This window comes from Podarcis pityusensis (genome assembly GCF_964106645.2).
Source record: "Podarcis pityusensis genome assembly, chromosome: 10".
NCBI classification, from domain to species: Eukaryota; Metazoa; Chordata; class Lepidosauria; order Squamata; family Lacertidae; genus Podarcis; species Podarcis pityusensis.
This window is the reverse complement of record NC_138035.1, coordinates 6666093-6688952: the sequence shown is the minus strand read 5'-3', so window position 1 is coordinate 6688952 and position 22860 is coordinate 6666093. Positions and strand designations below refer to the sequence as shown.

Below are 22860 nucleotides of genomic sequence, written 5' to 3'. Positions count from 1 at the left end.
GAACCAAGGCACCACTGTAATTCATATCCAGGCTAAATTTGGGGCAGGTTTTCTGTGTAAAATGAAATGACCTGGAAAATTTGAAAGTTCCCTTGCTATTTTGTGGCATTTCAAGCCGGTCCCATTTAAAAAATATCACCCAACCGTGGCGTTTAGTTTTTCCCCACTGCACCCTTTTTCTTATGAGACAACACAGCTCCTTTGTTTTTTTTGTTTTTTTTTAAGACGTCTTTATTCATCTTTAAACGGAAGCGTGTGGTTGATTTCTCTCCCTGTCCCTCTAGGCTCCAAAATCCCTCTTCTCAGTATGGATGGTCCCTCACGTGCTCCATGATGGTTTTCAGAGCCAGCCAGGTCTCTTGCGCTGTCGGAATAATCTGGTTGGCGGGCAAGAGGAATCCATACCGGCCGGTGTCTCTGAGTTCGAGACCAAAGGAGTATTTGATGCCTTGGTCGTAAGTCCAGTCGATGCTGCCTCCACTGGCTTGGTCTGGAAGGAAGAAAAATGCTTAGGATGGAACTCTGGCTTGACAATCTGTACGAATAATAATAATAATAATAATAATAATAATAATAATAATAATAATAAAATTTTATTTATACCCTGCTCTCCCCGGCCAGAGCTGGGCTCAGGGCGGCTAACACCAGTAAAATTACAATAAAAACATAATAGGGGGGGAAACAATTTAAAATACAGGTTAAAAATACAATTTAAAATGCAGCCTCCTTTTAATAATAGCCCATAGATCAGCAGTTCTCAACCTGTGGGTCCCCAGATGTTGTTGGACTACAACTCCCATCATCCCTTAGCTCTGGCCTATTCCACAAAGTATTTAACGTTTGTCATGGTGAGGTGTCAAATAATATTGCTAAGCATGTAAGCAGTTTATTGTGCAACCGAAAAGCTGAAATATTTATCAGTGCTGGTAGCGAAACTTTGTTGTTGTTGTTCTTTAGTCGTGTCCGACTCTTCGTGACCCCCTGGACCAGAGCACGCCAGGTCCTCCTGTCTTCCACTGCCTTCTGCAGTTTGGTCAAACTCATGCTGGTCGCTTCGAGAACACTGTCCAGCCATCTTGTCCTCTGTCGTCCCCTTCTCCTTGAGCCCTCCATCTTTCCCAACATCAGGGTCTTTTCCAGGGAGTCTTCTCTTCTCATGAGGTGGCCAAAGTATTGGAGCCTCAGCTTCAGGATCTGTCCTTCCAGTGAGCACTCAGGGCTGATTTCCTTAAGAATGGATAGGTTTGATCTTCTTGCAGTCCATGGGACTCTCAAGAGTCTCCTCCAGCACCAGAATTCAAAAGCATCCATTCTTCGGCGATCAGCCTTCTTTATGGTCCAGCTCTCACTTCCATACATCGCTACTGGGAAAACCATAGCTTTAACTATACGGACCTTAGTTTTAACTATACAGACCTTGGTAGCGAAACTACAAAAAGCAATTAAGGTGGGTGCGGCCTCTGTGGCTCCGCCCTCTTTCGCCTCAGGCTGAAAAGCCGCCCCCATCCTGAGCTGAGGAAGACCTCTGATGACCACAGTATCAGGCATATATACTCACAGATAATGTTGCAAATGGGGCCAACTTTATATACGGTGCCGTAGAGAGAAGCGAGAGCATCGGCCGCCTTTTTTCCTAGCGCATCCTAGAAGGAAATCAAAAGTCAATCGAGGAGAATCACAAAACAACCTTTGGATCCTTGGAACATCTCCTGCCAAAGGATGGATAAAACAAAGCTAGAGGTGTGGTTGGTTGGTTGGGTTTATTCTATGCATCGCTGGATGGTAAAACAACATTGACAACAACAACAACCTTGCAGCAGTTTGCAAGAGATAAAAACAGGAAAATCGAGAAAGCTTTACAACCCTGCTTTAAAACATACAAAAGTAAGAAAGAATGGGAAAAGCTTATAATATATTTAGAAGACCACTGTAAGCAGATGAAAACATTAGCAGGGTTTTAATCTCACCTGTAATGTAGCAAATGATATGGGCAATATGGATTGATATAAAATATAGATTGTGAAACAATATGCGGTTGAAAATGTTGACAATAGGATCCATCGAGGGGATGGGGATGGGGGGAAGTCACGAGATTCAGAGTAATCTCTATATATGGATGTGTATTTGGTTTGGTGATAAGCTTATATTTGTAAAATCAAATCAAAAGGATTTCGAAAAAACAAAACAAAACATGCAAAGGTAATGTGCTAAAACAGTTTAAAATCGCCTCGACTTTCTACAGATCTATGACAGATTCCTTCGTCCATTGCTTAGAAACGATGATATTAACTGAGTAAGTAAAGTATTAAAACGAATGGATTCTTAAAACAAATAAAGAATACAGTAAATAAATTCAGGTAGGTAGCTGTGTTGGTCTGATGCAGTAGAAATATATATATATAATTTTTTTAAAAAGGTCCATTAGCACCTCAGAGACCAACTAAGTTTGTTCTTTGTATGAGCTTTCGTGTGGATTCACAAAATATCTGAAGAAGTGTGCATGCACACGAAAGCTCACACCAAGAACAAACTTAGTTGGTCTCTAAGGTGCTACATATATATATATATATATATATATATATATATATATATATATGGCGTCACGTCTACCTACCTGAATTTATTTATTGTATTCTTTATTTGTTTTAAGAATCCATCTGTTTGAATACTTTACTTACCCGACTAATATCATCGTTTCTAAGCAATGGACAAAGGAATCTGTCATAGATCTGTAGAAAGTCGAGGCAATTTTGAACTGTTTTAGCGCATTAACTTTGCATGTTTTGTTTTGTTTTATTTTTTCAAAATCGAAAAAGGTGCTACTGGATAAATAACTTGGGACCTAAGAGGAGTCTGGCTATGCTTATCTCTGAGCTGCAGGTCCTATCGAGTCCAGCATCCTTTTCTCACTGTGGCCAACCAGATACCTATGGAAACCCAAAGAAGGACCTGGGTGCAAGGACAAGAGTCTTCCAGACCTGTGATTCGCAGCAACTGGTATACAGTGGCACAATTGCCTCCACCAGCGGAAGCAAACACTTCCATTGCGGCTAGGAGCGTTCTCCTCCGTGATTTTCACCTAATCCTTTTTCTTTTTTTAGCTATCTGAGTTGGTGGCTGTCCTGTGGCAATGAGTTCCACCTCTGCCTCTGGCCGCTGGAGTCATAACCTTCGCCGCTGTCATCGAGCAGCCGGCCAGCAGTGGGTGTTGTTAAGTTGTGGGTGAACGTATCAGACGACACAGTGATTCTTCAGACAGCTCTTGTTTATTCACAGGCCAGAACAGAACTGAACTGAAGGGTTCAGCCAGCCTGCTTATATAGAGCTCCACTACAACGCAACAGTAACAACTTTCTGTAACAATCCAATCACTGAACGTCACTTTCAATCCCTTATTTGCATATGCGGACCTGAGTGAAAACTATCCACAGTATACCCCCTGCTCGCCCAGGGTGAGAACTTCAGTACATAACAGGCGTCTCTGCCAGGACAGCCACGTCCAGCCTGGGGCCTTACCAGTTCTTCGTAATCCTTGATGGCAGCGGTGCAATTGTAGCCGTAGGGGAACATCAGGAGTTGGGAGTAGCTGTGGATGCTGATGAAAGCCTTGAGGTTTCCGTGGCTCCTCACGAAATCCACGACGGACCTCACTTCCACCTCGGAGTTGGCGCTGGGACCGTGGTAGGAGTCGGAGCAGGGGTTGTTGCTGGCTCCGGGTCCTGCCAACGTGGAAAGTCCAAAGAACAAGGTGTCAGTCAGTTTTATTGCACATAGCCAAAGGCTGCCGCAATGTACACAGAATCCTTCAACAATTTAAAGAAACTATACTGGATTGAGACAAAAAACCTTAAAACGTTTATATTATCAAGACATTGCCTACTCTAAACAGAGCTATAGAAGTACCTTAATATACAAGTTAAGACATGAAACAATAAAAGTTATAAGCTAAAATTATCACATGGCCACTAATATATTAAAAAATAATGTTAATTAATACAATGTGCAATTATATTCAGAGTTTGGTGATAAAGACAGAATATAGCTTGATGTAGATAGGGTCAAATAAATTCATCTCCTTTGCAGTTGGTGGCTACCTTGGCTATATAATTTGCTCTATTTTTCCTAGCGGCAGTTGCAAAGAGTGCTACACGCCAGGTCACATACCGTATTTTTCGCTCAATAAGACGCACTTTTTCCCTCTTAAAATCTAAGGGGAAATGTCTGTGCGTCTTATGGAGCGAATGTGTGGTCCCTGGGGCTGGGGGGGGGGGGCCGGGCTTCCCCTGCCAGCCCCGACCTGTTCTTTGGGGCTGGCGATGTTGATATTTTGCCCCGTGCAATGGCTTCAAGATATTTTATGGAGGATGATTCATAAATGGAATCAGTCGGGGAAAGCATCACCCCCTGTTGCGTGAGATTAAATCCCTTTGCCTACCTACCTCCAAAGCCGGCATCCCAGTTCCTGTTTGGATCAGCCCCAAAACATAAGCTGCCACGAATCTTGGAGCGGGTCTTCCTCCACATACGATTCTGAAAGTCAGAAAGAAGAACGGCGCCGTTGGAAAAACCCTCCACAGAACAATAGGAGAGCAGCGAGAAAGGTGGATAAAGGACCGCAATGGCTGAAAAGCTTCCCAGTTTGAATGAGAAGAGAGGGTGGTAAGTTTTCAAGGACTCACTTTGGTCTGAGAGAAGACGTATCCATCCGGATTTGCAACAGGCATCAGAAAAACATCCACTGTGTTTAACAGGGAAGTTACTGACGGATCATTCCCATAGTCGCTGGCAATCTGCAGAGGGCAGAAGTCGTCTTAGGGCTATTTTTGTCTCAATCTGTATATTATTATTATTATTATTATTATTATTATTATTAATACAGTGGTACCTCGGGTTACAGATGCTTCAGGTTACAGACTCCGCTAACCCAGAAATAGTACCTCAGGTTAAGAACTTTGCTTCAGGATGAGAACAGAAATCGCGCGGCGGCAGCGGGAGGCCCCATTAGCTAAAGTCGTACCTCAGGTTAAGAACAGTTTCAGGTTAAGAATGGACCTCCGGAACGAATTAAGTACTTAACCTGAGGTACCACTGTATTCTTATTTGTATACCACCCTTCATTCACACAGACCTCAGGGCAGTTCAGAACATAAAAATCACAATAGAAAAACCACAAAATACCTAGTGAAAATAAGAACAGCAGACCAATACAGAGGACGCTCGGGTTGCGAATGTGGTTTGTGCAGGAGGCACGTTCGCAACCCGCAGCGTTCGCAACCCACAGCGCCGCGTCTGCGCAGGCGTGGGTTGTAACCTGTTCCTGTACTTCCGGGTTCGGCGCTGTGTGCAACCCGAAAATGCACAACCCAAAGCGTCTGTAACCCAAGGTATGACTGTAATCACCCCCTCCCACAACACATTTAAAAGGGCATTGGGTGTCTTTCAGCCGAAGAGGAACATTTTTACCCTGGTGCGTAAAGATGTATAATGAAGGTGCCAGGCAAACCTCCCTGGGGAGAGCATGCTACAGGCGGGGAGCCACCACAGAAAAGGCCCTGCTTTCGTGTTGCTGCCCTCTGTACATCTCATGGGAGGAGGCACACAAAGAAGGGCCTCAGATAATGATCACAGGGTCCAGTTCTGTCAGTTCATACCAAGAGCAGTGGTCCTGGGGGTATCATGGTCCTGAACCATTTAAGCCTTTATAGTATGTGCACATACTCCTATTTGCAGCACACTCTCACGGCTGGTGTGGGAAGTGATGCAGACACAGTGTTGGCCACAATCCATATTTATCCTGTCTCTCTCGTGTTGTATCTAACCCAAGGGATAGCTCAGTCGGTAGAGCACGAGACTTAATCTCAGGGTCATGAGTTCAAGTCTCACGTTGGGTGAAGAATTCCTACATTGCAGGGGGTTGGACTAGATGACCCTTGGGTTCCCTTCCAACTTTGCAATTCTATGATTCTTAGGGAAAACTTTGCTTAGATGCATTTTCCCCCAAACCAGCTTTGAGCATAGCTGTCAACTTTTCCCTTTTCTTGCGAGGAATCCTATTCGGAATAAGGGAATTTCCCTTAAAAAAAGGGAAAAGTTGACAGCTATGGCTTTGAGAGGAGGGAAAACAGCCGTTCTGTGTTTTCAGCTGGTAATCCTCTTCACCTACAGATGGCCAGCTTGAGTCGGACCTAAGTTTTGGTGGAACTCCAGGCCAAAAGGGCTGCAGTGGAACCTCTTTCTGAGAAGTAGTTCTGCTCCCTTTTATTCTCCAGCGGTATGTTCATGAGCATGGGTCCCACTCATTTTGGCCATGCTCACCGCTGGCATGCGGCCCTCAGAGGCATGCCGAAGGCTCAATGCGGCCCTTAGGCGAAAAGGGATTAGCCATAGTTCAGTCGGAAAGAACAGCCAACCTTCTTCGCAGTCCAAAGGGCAGTAGCTTGGGTGACCCATTCTCGAGCGTGGATGCCGGCATCGATCCAGATCGCAGGGCGGCTCCTTCCTCCGGTGCTGAACTATTGGACGGAAAGGGATGTTTCAGGGATGTTTACTTGCTGGATCCGCACCCTGCCTTTCCACCAAAATGTGTGCAGGGTGGCTAACAGTGAAGCAGGGTCTGGAGGAATTTCACCTTTGTGCTATTCATATAATCAGTTATCCATGTAATCAGTTATCAGTTATCAATATATTCACATATGCTCACACATAACCAGAGTTTTACAGTGATTTTATAATCCATTTGAATCATAAAAAGCTTTTTGCCTAGCCTAACAGCAAAACTGCTTGAAACTGTAAGTTTCCAGAGATGAACCTTGCCCCAGTCCCTTTTTGAGTCCCTACAAAAGAGGAAGCTATAAATCAGGAGATGCTGGTATATCTCTCCCCCCTCTTGTCAAGACTAATTCTGTACATGAAACAGGAAGGACTGACCACAATGTCCTTACATGAACAGATGTTGCAGGGGAGTTAGAGTCAGGAGCTCCTCTTAGCTTAAGTTTCTATTCTCCTTTCAATCAAACTGGGGAAAAGGTCAGACTGTTTGTGCAGACAAAGAAAGCAGAAGTTGGGAGTAGTACTCTGCACACGGTCAGGAGCCTGGCTGAATGTGCTTATTGGCTATTTTTTGCTGGCGTTCATGATTGTCTCATGATCTGTGATGCTGTACTCATTTATATAGCCCCAGACCTTCAATGCTCTGGGTCCCAGTCTTTTGGAAAGGATTCCAACTGGGTCCATTATTGCTCAGCAATAAAACCTCACCTTCTTTTTCTCCAATTGCTGTGTCTGTCAATCCTTTGTCTCCATTTAAGTGGGTACCATTGCTAAAATATTTGCAACAACAGAAGCAAAATACAACCATTGAAACTGTTGAGATACTGCCAGGGAGACAGTCATCTCCCGACGATCCATCGGTCTCTCGTAGAACAGTGTCAGCCAGTTAGCGACACGAGCCTCAGACACATTCCAGGACTCGTGCACGCCCTTGCAGCAGACTCCGCAACAGAAGATGCACCCAGAAGAGCATATTTACAACATTATTCAGCGTTGGTCAGAACAAAGGAAAAACACGACTGCCTGCCTTCGTGTCGAGGCAACAGACAGAAAACGAAAGCTATATACAAAACGAAAGCATCCTATGAGCAGGAAGTACGCAGGCTTGTGACACACAACAGCCTGCTCCCTTTTTAAGGAGGAACGGAAATATCCTAACATCCTCCCCCTTTCCGTGTAACCTGTAGTACCTGTGGTTCAACCCAATTGCAACCTCTGTACATAAACCTTAAGTTGTTCTCTGTTAACAACCTTAGATAACAGATCAGCAGGAATTTCATTTCCTGGCATGTAGGACACCTGAATGAGTCCTTTCTGAATACACTCTCTTGCACGATGTAGCTTAATCGGCAAGTACTTGGTTCTTTGCTTGCAACTCTCTGAGTTCAGCAAAGCCAAACAGGATCTATTGTCTTGATACACTTGTATAGGACACTTCACAGAAACTCTGATGTCCTGAAATAGTTGCATCAACCATTCACAATCCATGAGTGAAAACGATAGAGCATTCTGTTAGGAAATATCCTAACAGAAACATGGCAGCAGGCTGATTAAATTGTTGGGATACTGCCAGGAAGACGGGGGCATCAGGCAGGCCCCCAGCTGGCTCCAGCCACCGGCCGGCAGCCGGTCTCCCTAGGAACAGCATCAAATAGCAACACAAGCCTCTGATACATTTAGAGACTGATACATTTAGAGAGATGTGCAAGCATAATGTACAGCATTTTATTCAGCATAGGTCAGGAACAGAGGAAAACATGTCAGCTTCCCTTCGTCTCCAGCAAAACAGCAGTAACACAAAAGCTATATACAAACGGAAGTTCCCAGCAGATCTGTGCTGGAAGTAAACAGGCATGTGACACACATGTTCCCTTTTAAGGTGGAACGGAACTATATCCTAACATAAATAGGCAAGAAGCAGCTAGCTGGGGGAGAAATTGCACCATTTGCAGTTAGCTAATGATGTGGTAGTTAACATGAAATTGGCGTACCTTGAGGACGAAGAGGGGTCGTTTTTCATAAGACTCCCCAATCTGATGTTTGCTCACAAGCTGGGGGTATTCAGCCACAATATCATCCATAGCGCTGTAAATCTAAGATACAACATTGTGTGTTTTATACTGCTGTCGGAGAGAGGAATGTTTATGAGAGAGAGAGAGAGAGAGAGAGAGGGAGGGAGGGAGAGGGAGAGAAGGAGAGGGAATGTATCTGGGGACAAGTGTTGGGTGTAAAGCAACAATGCTTGCAGTAAGTATTTTTCCTGTATTATCCTGACTGCTGCATGGAACAATGCATGACTGAGACCTTGAATCTGTAAGTAAAGCATGTTTAACTTACTTCGCAGTATGTGGTCTGTTCCTCGCAAAAGAGGGGAGTGTTGTAACGGGATAAGAAAGGTCTAACAAATTATATTCCTAATGCTACACCATTGGGCAACTTTTATGAGTTTAATTCTCTGCTACTGGGGCTCTCTGTGTGCTAGCCCAACCTTTCAAATCCAGGTGCCCAGCCGTTTCTTTTTGCTGTCGGTCCACTCACACGAGTCCATTCAATTATTTAATTCCCCACAAATATCGACTTAGGCGGGCCAACAATCTGGTTCAGCATGAGGCATCTTCCTAACGTCTCTTCATCTTAAGGATGAGTGACAGCACGTCGCCCTCGCTGTAACTGCGCGGCAGATTTGGCACGCCAGGCCATGGCACAGGACTGGCTCTCTGGGGCTTCTGATTGCCAGGATCAACTACCTGCACTTGAAACGGGCATTTGGTGCAAGAGCAGGTCCATAGGTCTCTGCCTGTGATGGCCTGGGAATCGATTCATAGGCTGAACCTGAGGAATCCCAGCCTGCACAGGAGTCCCCGCCTCCAGGGCCGGCTGAGCCGGGGCAGGGGCTTGAACGTGAAGGGCCCTCACCTGTGCCGGATCCTCAGGAGCAGACACCAGATGAATCCACTCTGGCTCCGGAGGTGATGGAGGACCCATTGCCTGCAGGTGCTCCTCTCCCAGCCCTGTCAGGGGAAGGTGAGGTTGCCTCTGGGTCCGGTAACCCTCCAGCCTCTCCTGAGCTGCAGAGGCTCAGGGCAGAGAGGCGGAGGGAACTAAGTTCCCGCAGGAGGAGTGCTCGCCTCCAGGCCAGGAGAGGCAAGTCACCTGTGGACTGGGGCCGCCCTATGCCTCGGAGCAGATAAAAGCCAGTCAGCCCCAGTCCCAGGTTGCGGGAGCAACATCGTTGGTTACCTGTTCCTGCCGGCACCCTGTCCTGCTTTCTGCCAGAGTTCCTGACCACGCCCGACTCCCTGCCTTGGACCCCGCTTCACCCTTGGACCAGACACAGACCACACCGCACGGTAACCCCCCCCCCCCCAGGACCAGCACACTGCCTCTCCTCCATCTCCATCTTGAGTTTGAAGAGAAAGACAAAAGCGGCAGGTTAGAGGAGGTGATCAAATCTTTATCCCACTTACGGATTCCAAGGGGTGATATGCGGCGTAGTTGAAACTGTCGCTGCCACGCTCCTTCCGTGCGTTGAGGTTCATCTCTCGGGCTTCTTCATCCACAATAGCCTAGGGCAAGAACCAGTGCTGGATTTACGTATAAGCTAAACAAGCTATAGCTTAGGGCCCCACTCTCTTGGGGGCCCCAAAAAAATTTGAAGGAAAAAACTGGATGTGCATTTCCAAGATATAAGATAAAAAAGAAATAAAATAAAACCTACATACAGCAACAGTGTTTTGTGTTGTGTAGGCTCCTATTAGGTCCATCAATTACCATATAGCATATATTCAACATGAAAAACAGTGACAATTTGTTGTTGACAAAGGACAGCTGGACATATCAAGGGCTCCATTACCTTCAGTAGCTGAGGGCCTCATTAAACCTAAATAAAACCTACATATAGCAACAGTGTTTTGTGTTGTATATGGACCTAGGCTCCTGTGGCGCTGTGGTTTAAACCACAGAGCCTAGGACTTGCCGATCAGAAGGTCGGCGGTTCGAATCCCCGCGACGGGGTGAGCTCCCGTTGCTCAGTCCCTGCTCCTGCCAACCTAGCAGTTCGAAAGCACCTCAAAGTGCAAGTGGATAAATAGGTACTGCTCCGGCAGTAAGGTAAACGGCGTTTCCGTGTGCTGCTCTGGTTCGCCAGAAGCAGCTTAGTCATGCTGGCCACATGACCCGGAAGCTGTACACCGGCTCCCTCGGCCACTAAAGCGAGATGAGTGCCGCAACCCCAGAGTCGTTCACGACTGGACTTAACTGTCAGGGGTCCTTTACCCTTTTTTTTAAAGGTCAAATCCACACCATACTTTTAAAGCATTCTCAACAGCCTTAACAGACATAAGGCTTCATGGTAGATTTCCTCCCAGCTCTTTCCCCCCCTTTTCCTACCTGGACATCCTCAATCAGGACGGAATACTTGATTTGATGGGACTCCAGGAAGGCTTTGACATCTTGCAAGCAGGCAAAGGGGACCTGGACATCTGCCGGGCGACCAGGATATGAAGGGAAACGCCAGAAATCCAGCTGACAAGCAAAGATAAGCAAAAAAACATGAGTCAATGAATCGTCGAAAGAGATGGCATAGGCTCCGATGCCCCTGAAAATGCCGGGAACGTCGCAAAACCCTGAGGCCATCGCAGCGTCTCACAGCCACAGAAAACCCCAAATCCCCATCTTTGTTGAGTACGCTAGCCAGAAACAGTGCCGTGATGATGGGGAAGCATGGGGTGGGGGCAGGGAGAGAGTTGCCTCCTTTGCCGCCACTCCTGGGAGTCAGAGAAGCCAGTCAAGTCGAACCCAACATGGGAGGGACATTTGGACCTGCAGGGACTGTGTACCTGCTTGTAATAAACAGAAATATGCCCTTATTCCCTTATGAGGGACACAAGAGCCCTTACACAGTCCTTTGCAGGTTCTCCATCGGTTGGAGAAAAGAACAGAGGCCAACCAGAGAATATTGAGAAGCAAAGCAGCTGGTAAGCCTGATCTTTATTGAACTGTTGCAACAGGGTGCTCCCCTCACACGTAGGAGAAGGAGGAGGAACCCAGAACCCAGGTGTGTCTGCCCTTATATAGACATTTTAAATTGCCTGCCCTGGAGTCCAAGACCACCCCCAGACACATCATACCTACATCACAGAAAGGGCGGTCTACAACAGAAATCTGAGTGTGTTGTTTACCTCCTGTCTGGCAGGTTACCTGTTAATGCTCACTTGACTGGATACCCTGGGGAGCCTGGCCATTCTTTTGTAATGATAAATACTTAGTTCCTGAGCCAGGTCACAGGCTCACCCTATTCAAACACAGACATACCCTTAAGACAGGATTTGTGAAAGAAAAGACAGTGGGGAGGCTTTTCCATTTCCTTCGACCTTGCAGAGAAAACATTTGGTCAGTTTGGGAGTCAAAATGGTTTCATGGCTGTTTTCCTGTGCTGCTTCAGACATGTGGTTTATATATTTATGTACGTGTTTGGTTGGTACATTTATGAACATTTATTTTATATATATAAGACCTTAATTTTTTTTTTATTATTTCATGCTGATTTCAGATCCAGTATAATCAGGACTCTGAGCAGGAACCGGGCGATCGGGACTGCCGTACGCACCTAAGCATCTCCCTAATAACAGCCTCCCTCTTTGCGTGGAGCTTGTGAATGCTTTGGAGAGGCAGCCCAAGCTGGAAATGAAGTATAACAAGCAAAGGAAGAAACAGACGCTCCTCTGTGGAAGCTGGTGCAATTATAGGCATTATTACTTGTGCAACTTTTAAAGAACTGCAGTTGTGCAAAGCGTAGCCTGAGCTTCTGAGCTGAGCTTCCAGGGTATTCTTTTCCCAGAGGCTCTGTCAGTCTCCGAACAAGCTGTCTCCAAATGGGTCCGAACTTCAATGTCTAAAACTCCTGGTACAGGACAAGGATCTAGAGATCACGCTAAGGGTGGCCAAATTCTGTGCGACTGCCATAAAACCTGGGGAATAAGCTGTACTACCAAAATGATTAAGGTTTTAAATGACAATTTTAGGTTATATTTTAGGGATCAAGATAGATAGATATATAATTTTTTATTTTCCATTTTAATAATCCAATCAAATCACATCAAATACTCCAAATTATACAAATACATATCATATAGTCCAAATATTCTGCCAAATTATAAATTTTTGTTGGGGCTTCCCATGCTTCAAGTTCAGTGGGGCTCTAATCATCTTATGCTTCTACTGCCTTGAGTTTCCAATAGTTCCTTCTTTAAATCTTCCTGTTGTTATCCTTCCTTCTAGTGATCAAGATTTAATATATATTTTTAACTGCCGCTAAAGGGAGATGGGAAAAGGTTTCTCTCAATATTTTCTGTGCTTAGAACTCTGTACCTAAGAAAGGTTGCTCTCAAATATTATCTGCAGTAAATTCCTGTGCTAATCCTGTGCTAATCTTACTTCTGCAAATTTTGGCCAGACAGTTAGCACACCGCCAGTGACTGCTTGCAAAATTTGGCTGACAGGTCAAAAGTTCGTTTCCTGCCTAGCCAGCTAGCAAGAAACCGCTGCTGTTAGCAATAACTAACCAGACCTACTAAATTTGGCTGGCGGGTCAAAAGTGCAGATTTAACCAGGCCTGCTAAAGAGGCCCCTTTTCCTGTCTTATGCTTACTAATGCAAAGATGAGAAAAGACACGTGTACGAAGGAAAGGGGAGGAATGTTTAGCAAGCAATAAAATGTGTTTAGCAAGCAAAATAGAAAGACAGGAATGTTTAGCAAGCAATAAAATGTGTTTAGCAAGCAATATAGATGTGCCACGTAAGGGAATAATTTGAGAAGGTATGGGAGGGGGGAAGAGTGCTCAGAGAGTATAAGAAAGTTTGCTGAAGTGTCTTGCTTTACAGCCAGTATATTTTCAGGAGCTATCCAGCTGGTTGTCTCTCTGTACAGATATTGTCTCTGTGCACAGATTTCAATAAACTTTTTCTCCAAAGAAGATTTTGCTTTCCTGGTACTTTTGTTCCCTCCAAGGTCCGGGGATGGCGTGGCTGATGGATCCCTAGGTAAATAAGGCTTCATTTCTTTGGGGGCTCGTCCGGGATAAGCCCTCTCCCCAATACGGACCGGAGGGCCAGGCTCAACCAAGGTGAACAGCTCAGCAGCGTTTGCAGGCTTCCGTGCGCACCCCACCTGTTTCGTGGGGGGAGCCAGCCACACTGTTCTGGAGTGGAGACATCTTGTTGAGGGAGAAAAACAAAGAGGACGGCGCCGAGGGGACAGGTCCGCAGCGGAAAAAGGTAAGCCCAAGGGAAAGGGCGTGGGCCCCCAAGGAAAAGGGGGGCGAGGTCTGATCAGCCTCACCTGGTTGGGCAGTAGAGTGCCAGCCACCAGGAATAAGGGGATTGGTTGGGCAGTAGAGTGCCAGCCACCAGGAATAAGGGGATTGGTTGTGCAGTAAAGTGCCACCAGCAAAAATTTGGAACAGAAGAAGGAGGGAAAATTATTTTGGTGTGTTTTGAGTATTGCATGCTGAAATTATTTTGGTGTGTTTTGTGTGTTACATGTTGAAATTATATTGGTGTGTTTTGTATGTTGTATGTTGCATGTCAAGATACTCTAGTGGCTGAATTGTCAAGTGTGGGCCAGGGCTTAGTGTCCCCTTGGCCGAGCGATTGTAGGTCTGTTGTGTGTGAAGTATCTGGAAGAAATGGGTTCTGGCCAAAGTAAAAGTACCCCTTTGAAATGCTTTTGGGGATTCAAGCTGATGAGAGGGGAGGATGAGGACATTGTGTAAATTAGATTGGCCCACCCCAAAATAACAAATTGGCCGTCCATCAGGACCCTTGATTTGCAACTCATTAATCCATTATATCAGAACATTTTGAATGTCCACCCTGATCAAATCCCCTACATTTCCACATGGAAGACCAATGTGGAACAGAACCCCCCCCCCCCCCCTGGCTGAAGTCATGCTGCCAAAAAGTCTCAGGCAGCCGTATCTGCTCAGTCAGGAAGACAGGAGGACAACCCCCCAGTCCTCCAGGATTCAGAGAGGGAAGAAGATAAAAGTTTTGATGCCCCACCACCTCATGCCCCGGCAACAGCCCTGGCACCACCCCCGCCACAGGGAACAGATGGCCCAGCCCCCAATCCCGTGGACAATGCATTGGTAGACCTGGGCGAGGATGGAGAAAGGGAGGAACGAGAAGAGGATGGTGAGGATGATGAATTTGTAAAAAGATTAGTTAAGTTGATAGGTGATAATAAGAACAGGCAGAACGTTTGAGAAAGTATGTGGAACCTTATGCAGGAGAAGTGGACGTCAGTCCCCATATGTTAAAAACAGCGGGATGTGTAGGGGAACAGAGAAGAAAGTGGCAGAAAGAGTGGGGAAGGCAGTGAAAAGAGTGACCCTCCATAGGGCACATAAAACACAGGAGGAGGGCGCGGCCAGAGTGATGCCTCTCCATAGAGTGTATGACCCTCCAGCCCCCACGGGACCTAACGGGGTGGTGCCCAATAGAACTTATACAGTTCAACATGTCCCCTTCTCTAGTGCAGATGTTTGTAATTGGAAGAACCAAAACCCTTCATTTGAAGGAAACCCTGCCAAAAATAATTAAGCTGTTTGAGGGAATTTTATTTTTTAAAACATACAACCCCACTTTTTATGATGTGCAATATTTGATGGATGCCCTGCTAGCTACAGAGGAGGAGGATAGGCGAATTCATGCTGAAGCCCGAGCACACATGAGAGCGCAGGGGGCAGGAGATCAAGCTGTTGCAACAGGATATCCTGAAACTACACTGAATTGGGATTATCAGACCATTGAAGGGCAAAATACCCTCACCACTTATCGCCAGAATGTCTTAAATGGCATGAGGAGGGCAGCCAGAAAACCCACCAACTTTGTGGAGGCCAGAGAAATAGTGCAAGGAACAGAGGAGGCCCCTGGAGCCTACTTAAAGAAGCTGAAGGAAGCCTACCGCCAGTATATCCATGCCCCTATCATAAAAACTGCCTTTGTAGCCCAAGCAGCGCCCGATATTTGCCGAAAAATCCAGATGGGCCACACCCTGAAATGGATGTTAGAAAATAGCCCAAACCACTTATAATCAGAGAGAGGAAGAGGCCCAGAAGAAAAAAGGAGAAGTACCAGGCAAAGAAGTTGATGGCCCTGAAGACGGGAGGTCCACCATTAGAAGAAGAAGAGGAGGGCGAGGCCGCTTAGGAAAGAGTCAGCGTGCCATCTGCCGAAAGGCACCTATTTCCTCTCCCAGGCTAAAATGAGGAAATGTCAGATGCTACTACATCCGCGTTAGAAATTCCAAGTCACCACAACCCTCAACCCAGCTGCCCTATTACCGGTAGGAGTAGGTGAGGAGCCCACGCATGACTGCATTGAAGTAATGGATGAGGTGTATTCTAGCAGGCCTGACCTTAAAGATGAAGCAGACCCCCAGTGGCCATCATGGTTTATGGATGGAAGCAGCTTCATTGAGGCTGGACACCGGAAGGCAGGTTATGCAGTGGTAGCCCTGGAAGACCAGGTGATCGAAGCAAAGTCACTCCCGCCTGGAACATCGGCCCAGCTGGCAGAGCTAACTGCGCTTACCAGAGCCCTGAGCCTGGCAAAGGGACAGAAGATAAACATTTATACAGATTCTAAGTATGCATTCCTGACTTTACATGCCCATGGAGCCTTATGGAAAGAAAGAGGTTTGCTTACCTCCAGAGGAAGCCAGGTGGCCCACCCACAAGCCTTGTTGAACCTTCTGGATGCTGTATGGGAGCCCGAGGCAGTGGCAGTTATCCATTGTTATGGACACAAGACTGGACCAGGAGAAGTGGCCAGAGGAAACCGATTGGCAGACAGAGTGGCCAAGGAAGCAGCCCAAGAACTGGCCCCCGCCTCGGTTATTGGAGCACTGGTCCCAGAAGAAAATTTTAAGCACCACTGACAAGCCAGCTTATACGAAGCAGGAAAGGGACACTGCAGACGCTCAGGAGCTGACATTGTCCAAAGAAGGATGGTACCTTACCCCTGATGACAGGATATGGATTCCAGAGTCCCTTTCTCGGCAGGTTACTCAGAGATACCATGATTCAACCCACATAGGACCAGATGCTACAACCAAGCAGCTGGAGAAATGCTTCTATATAGCCCACCTCTACCAACTGGCAGCCCAGGTTTCCAGGAAATGCCTGCTATGTCAAAAGAATAATCCCAGAGCCGGACCACTAGCTCCCCCAGGAGTTCAGCACAGTGGAACTGCACCTATGGAAGATCTTGTCGTGGACTTTACTGAATTACCCCATTGTGGACTACACCGCTACCTGCTGGTGGCAGTGTGCACCTACACCGGATGGGCCGAAGCATGGCCAACAAAGACTGAAAAGGCATTTGAAGTAACCAGGTGCCTGCTTAGGGAAATCATCCCTCGCTATGGATTGCCAAGGTCCATAGGATCTGACAATGGACCAGCATTTGTTCATGCAGTCCTACAGGGACTGGCAAAAGCGCTCCAGATCAACTGGAAGCTGCATACTGCTTATAGACCCCAGAGTTCTGGAAAGGTAGAGAGAATGAACAGGACTCTAAAGAATCAGCTGTCCAAGCTGACACAGGAAACCGGGTCTAATTGGGTGACCATGTTGCCCTTGGCATTACTCAGGGTCCGCAGTCTCCCGTCAAAGCGAACCCACCTGTCACCCTTTGAAATTGTGCTTGGGAGACCGGTCCCATATGTCAGAATGTTGTCCCCACATGCTGGTCAGGATATGCAATTGAATAATTAAGTCCAGATATTCTTCCGAGTTTTCTTTTGTCTCGACAGGTGGACCCAGGCTCGCAACCCCTGTGTGTTGGCTGCATCAGTTCGAGCCAGGTGATGAAGTGTGGGTAAACGATTGGGCACGGACGCAGCTACACCCGTGCTGGAACCTTATACCGTCCTGCTCTCCACACCCACCGCCGTGAAACTCGCCGGCATCACCCCTTGGGTCCACCACACCAGAGTGACCACTATAGATTGAACTGTGCAGTTAAATCCTGATTGACCCCTTCGGCTGACCATCTCCAGACCCTCCGCTGATGACCGCTCTGCTGATATATCTCAACGCACAGCTGAAGAAATGGATGGGAGGGACGCCCGCGGGCAGCGTCCCCAACGTGAAAACCCGTGCCGGGACTGATCCAGGAAGTCCACCAGGACATTTAATACTTTCATAAGGACTTTCTCTTTTCCTTTTTTTCTGTTATATTCTGTATTGATTTGCTCTATGCCCCACAGCCCTGACCCTACCGAGCCATACCGCCCTTACTGGCCTGCTGGCCTCTGCTACGACTGGTTCGTCTTGCCGGTGGTAAGAGATGGCGTGCTCATTGACTACTGGAAACAGGGGTTTGATGAGGTTACTATACCAACCTCATCTGATGGACCAGGTTCTAATCTTAATCCAGGCGTTAGATGGGACGGAACCTATCTTAATGCAAGTATTGCAGGGGTGGGAGCCTTAACCAGGTGTGCATTGAAATTGCTAAACAAGTGCCAGTAAGAATTGCCACCCCAAGATTTCAGCTTCCATATGCTCTGGTCAGTAGGGAGGCAGCACGAGAGTTCAATCCACCCAACAGGGTTAGTATGGTGATAGGCCCAATAATGCTTCTATTGCTTTTTTTGCTTTTGTATTCCCTGCTTGATGCAATGCTTGCAGAATATGATGGGAAAGATGATGTCTCGCATGATGGGACCTCGCGTGATTGCTGTAATGAGAGAATATAGACCCCTACCCCAGAACGAATCTAAGTAATAGATTGTTCAAAAGAAGAGGAGGGAGTAAAGGGAGATGGGAAAAGGTTTCTCTCAATATTTTCTGTGCTTAGAACTCTGTACCTAAGAAAGGTTGCTCTCAAATATTATCTGCAGTAAATTCCTGTGCTAATCCTGTGCTAATCTTACTTCTGCAAATTTTGGCCAGACAGTTAGCACACCGCCAGTGACTGCTTGCAAAATTTGGCTGACAGGTCAAAAGTTCGTTTCCTGCCTAGCCAGCTAGCAAGAAACCGCTGCTGTTAGCAATAACTAACCAGACCTACTAAATTTGGCTGGCGGGTCAAAAGTGCAGATTTAACCAGGCCTGCTAAAGAGGCCCCTTTTCCTGTCTTATGCTTACTAATGCAAAGATGAGAAAAGACACGTGTACGAAGGAAAGGGGAGGAATGTTTAGCAAGCAATAAAATGTGTTTAGCAAGCAAAATAGAAAGACAGGAATGTTTAGCAAGCAATAAAATGTGTTTAGCAAGCAATATAGATGTGCCACGTAAGGGAATAATTTGAGAAGGTATGGGAGGGGGGAAGAGTGCTCAGAGAGTATAAGAAAGTTTGCTGAAGTGTCTTGCTTTACAGCCAGTATATTTTCAGGAGCTATCCAGCTGGTTGTCTCTCTGTACAGATATTGTCTCTGTGCACAGATTTCAATAAACTTTTTCTCCAAAGAAGATTTTGCTTTCCTGGTACTTTTGTTCCCTCCAAGGTCCGGGGATGGCGTGGCTGATGGATCCCTAGGTAAATAAGGCTTCACCGCTATATCTGAATTGTCTGTCATACCCAATTGCAATTCAATGTGTTCCTGTTGTGTTTTATGATTTTTCTGATATTGTCAGTGAGCTGGAAGTGGTCTGTGACCGTAATAATAAAATTCAATTCAGCTGTCACCCCCAACCATTCACATTCAGGACGAATAATTAGCCAACACCCCCAAGAGGAAAAACCACACACCTGGAGGGCTTCCAGAGTTTAAAACTGCTTCAGAAGGCGAACCTGTTCGTCGTTGCTTGGCTCCAGCCGAAGAACTTGATCCCTACAATATTTTAAAAATGGTACTTAGCTCAGCTCTCTGCTGCACTGCAATTTTATCCAGGGTAGATTTACCGCACAGGGAAACCAATGTGAGCTTTGGGACGGGAGGAGACATTTTGAGGTGAACCTACCAAGTCTGATACAGTGGTACCTCAGGTTACAGATGCTTCAGGTTACAGACTCCGCTAACCCAGAAATATTACCTCGGCTTAAGAACTTTGCTTCAGGATGAGAACAGAAAACGTGCGGCAGCAGCGGGAGGCCCCATTAGCTAAAGTGGTACCTCAGGTTAAGAACAGTTTCAGGTTAAGAACGGACCTCTGGAACGAATTAAGTTCTTTACCTGAGGTACCACTGTATTCTCAAAACATGATCTGGGCCAAAATGCAGATCTCCCCCAAAATTTGCAGTTCTCTGAATTCTGCGGTGAAGTTCCCTGACCAGGCAATATGTACAAAAATGTCTGTCTTCCTGTGCTATTTTTCTAGAAAACGAGGTGCTGGAACTCAGTGTGAACGCCTCCCTTGTTCTCTTATAATGACACCTGATAAGTGCCGGAACTGAGCTCCCGTGAGTTTTGGCTGAAAAAAAGCCCGGTTGTGTGGTGTGCTGAAAAATGTGCGTGGCTGAGAAAATCACACAGACCAATGCATTATATTAGGGAACCTTCCTCTAAACGTGTTGTGTTTTAGGAGAAATGCGCGGAAAGACGCTGACCTATTTCCATGGGGCCTTGTCAAAAAAACAGTCACGAACAACTTGCAAACTGGAATGCTTTTTTGCTGGTTTTCAAACAGACAGAGCAGGAGATCCTCCGAGAGAGAGAGAGAGAGAGAGGGAGGGAGATCTGCCCTTGGAAGTTTACCCATGAGATCGCCCACTTCATTTGGCGGAACTGGCACTCCTCCAGGCGCATAACCCCTGTGCCACATTTGTAAGAACTACCGTATTTTTCGCTCCATAGGACGCACTTTTTCCCTCTTAAAAACTAAGGGGGAAAGTCTGTGCGTCCTATGGAGCGAATGCAGGGGGGAGGCAGGCAGGAAAAGCCCCCAAGAGCCGCACACAAGCTTCGCGTGGCTCTTGCGGGCTTTTCCCCAGGAGGGAGAAGGGACTGACGCGGCCAGTCAGTCAGGGATGGATCGCGCTCGCTGTCTTGGCTTCTTTGCTCTTTGGGGCTGGGGGGGGGTTAATATTTTTTTCCTTGATTTCCCCCTCTAAAAACTAGGTGTGTCCTGTGGTCCGGTGCGTCCTATAGAGCGAAAAATACGGTATTTTAATATGGTGGCACCTGCACTTTGGAAATCCCTGCCTCTTGACAACCAGGCAGGCGCCTTCGCTGTGCTCTTTTCGGAGCTTGCTGAAACCATTTTTTATTCAGACAGGCCTACTCAGGAGTTTACAAAGCTGATGCGAGTTTTATTCCTTTTTCATTCTCTTGCTATCTTAGCTTTTTGAAAGGTTGTTGATTCTTCTCATCGATAATTTTTCTCGTTTTGAGGTTTGTTTGCTGAAATCGAGCTGCATATAAACCTTACAAACTAAATAAGTATCAGAGGCAGCTTTGACTCTCCTGGATCCCTGAACCCTCCTGATCCTTTGACATGCAACAAGAGCGGAGGGTAAACTGTGCACTGGCCAGGGGAAGGAAAATCTCTTAATTATTTTGTTTGTGTGTTTATGGAAATGCTGACTGTTAAGTTGTCCGTGAACATATCAGACGACACAACGATTCTTCAAACAGCTCTTGTTTATTCACAGGCCAGAACAGAACTGAACTGAAGGGTTCAGTCAGCCTGCTTATATAAAGCTCCAGTACCACGTTACTGTAACAACTTTCTAAAACTATCCAATCACTGAACGTCACTTTCGATCCTTCATTTGCATAACTATCTACAGTATCCATCCAATCACTGAACATCACTTTGGATCCTTCATTTGCATAACTATCTACAGTATCCATCCAATCACTGAACGGCACTTTCGATCCTTCATTTGCATAACTATCTACAGTATCCATCCAATCACTGAACGGCACTTTCGATCCTTCATTTGCATAACTATCTACAGTATCCCCCTGCTGGCCCAGGGTGAGAACTTCAGTACATAACACTGACGGGGAGTTGTCTTTCCACCCTTCTAGCCTGCAGGTCTTTGGACCGGTTCTGCTGCCCCACCAACACTTGCTCCAGATGTGGTAGGATTGCTCTGCCAAAACCAGCTGCTCTCTTTGCCCCTTAATTTCCCGTTGGCAAAATAGGACAACCAACCAACCTCACCAAATTGATATGGTTCATCTAAGTTGGCAGTGTAATAAACAAAAATCTGCCCTTATTCCCTTATGGGGAACACGAGCCCATATAGAGTCCTTTGTAGGTTCTCCATCAGTCAGAGAAAAGAACAGAGGCCAACCAGAGAATATTGAGAAGCAAAGCAGCTCGTAAGCCTGATCTTTATTGAACTGTTGCAACAGGGTGCTCCCCTCACATGCAGGAAACGAGGAGGACCCAGAACAAAGGTGTGCCTGCCCTTATATAGACATTTTAAATTGCCCGCCCTCCATACATCATACCTACATCACAGAAAGGGCAGTCTGCAACAGAAATTTGAGTGCGTTGTTTACCTCCTGTCTGGCAGGTTACCTGTTAATGGTCACTTGATTGGATACCCTGGGGAGCCTGGCCAGTCTTTTGTAATCAGGACGGATGCTTGCCGAACCTAGAAGCAAACTTCCTGAGGGCATAGGTAGGTATTTTGAGGTTGCCCCAAACACAAACATACCCTAAAGGAGCAGCTTACCCCAATCTCTAGACGAGTTACAAAACTGCCATCAGCCAGCAGGGGAAGCCTGAGCCCCAGAGTCTGCTGGTATTGCAATGTTTGAGAAGCACATACCCTCCAACATTCCTCGGATGAAAACTAGGAGGCGCGCATCTTTTGGTGCTGCGCAAGTCAGCTGGCTTGCATGGAAGAGCGTGACCAAAAGACACATGTCTTTTGCAAGCACCAGAGCCAACACTGGTTCATTGCAGGACATTGCAGGATCAAATCAGAAGCTGGGATGGCTTCTGTGATTCCAGGAATTTCTTGGGAAAATAGGGGCAGTTGGAGGATGCGAAAGCAGCAAAAAAAGCGTTCCAGAAACAGTGGGGTCCAAAGGAGAACTCACCCAGCAAATGTTTGCAGTCCCTGGGAAGCCCCAACAAGGGCCGCAAGAAGCAGAAACAGCCTCATATTTGGAAAGTTGTTCAGAAGCTGGAGAACGACGATTCAACGAGGCTGTATTTAAGCTGCGCCTAAGCCTTTCCAAAGAGGCTGCATGTGTTTAAATTCCCATGTCACGTCCGAAAGGTTCGAAGCACCTTGGCAGATAAGGGAGTATCTTTCCCTTGGAAAGTCTTGCTTGCCTTGATGTAATCATATAATTAATGGGTGGACCTTGATCAGCAAGGCTGGGACGCAGGAGCCCT

At 46.5% G+C, this 22860-nt stretch overlaps 1 protein-coding gene across 1 annotated transcript; it reads right to left on the bottom strand.

Annotated features, from left to right (window-relative positions):
- Window positions 1–258: 258 nt before the first annotated feature.
- Window positions 259–22727, bottom strand: LOC308486393 (carboxypeptidase A2-like). The gene is made up of 11 exons (XM_081023210.1): window positions 22560–22727; window positions 19310–19391; window positions 10939–11073; window positions 10017–10115; window positions 8541–8642; window positions 6411–6512; window positions 4680–4790; window positions 4440–4530; window positions 3517–3719; window positions 1559–1643; window positions 259–490 (listed from the first exon to the last, which is right to left on the bottom strand). Exons 4-11 carry the CDS (start codon window positions 10086–10088, stop codon window positions 303–305), a joined length of 954 nt encoding a protein of 317 aa, XP_080879336.1. The 5' UTR covers window positions 10089–10115; window positions 10939–11073; window positions 19310–19391; window positions 22560–22727; the 3' UTR covers window positions 259–302.
- Window positions 22728–22860: the final 133 nt, after the last annotated feature.

Excerpts from the sequence above, each read along its gene's own strand:
- LOC308486393 (XM_081023210.1), bottom strand. The coding sequence starts at position 10,088 with ATGAACCTCAACGCACGGAAGGAGCGTGGCAGCGACAGTTTCAACTAC. Across the intron at positions 8,643-10,016 it reads CATATCACCCCTTGGAATCC|ATTTACAGCGCTATGGATGA; the intron begins GTAAGTGGGATA and ends GTTGTATCTTAG. Across the intron at positions 4,791-6,410 it reads CCCTTTGGACTGCGAAGAAG|ATTGCCAGCGACTATGGGAA; the intron begins GTTGGCTGTTCT and ends TGCCCTCTGCAG.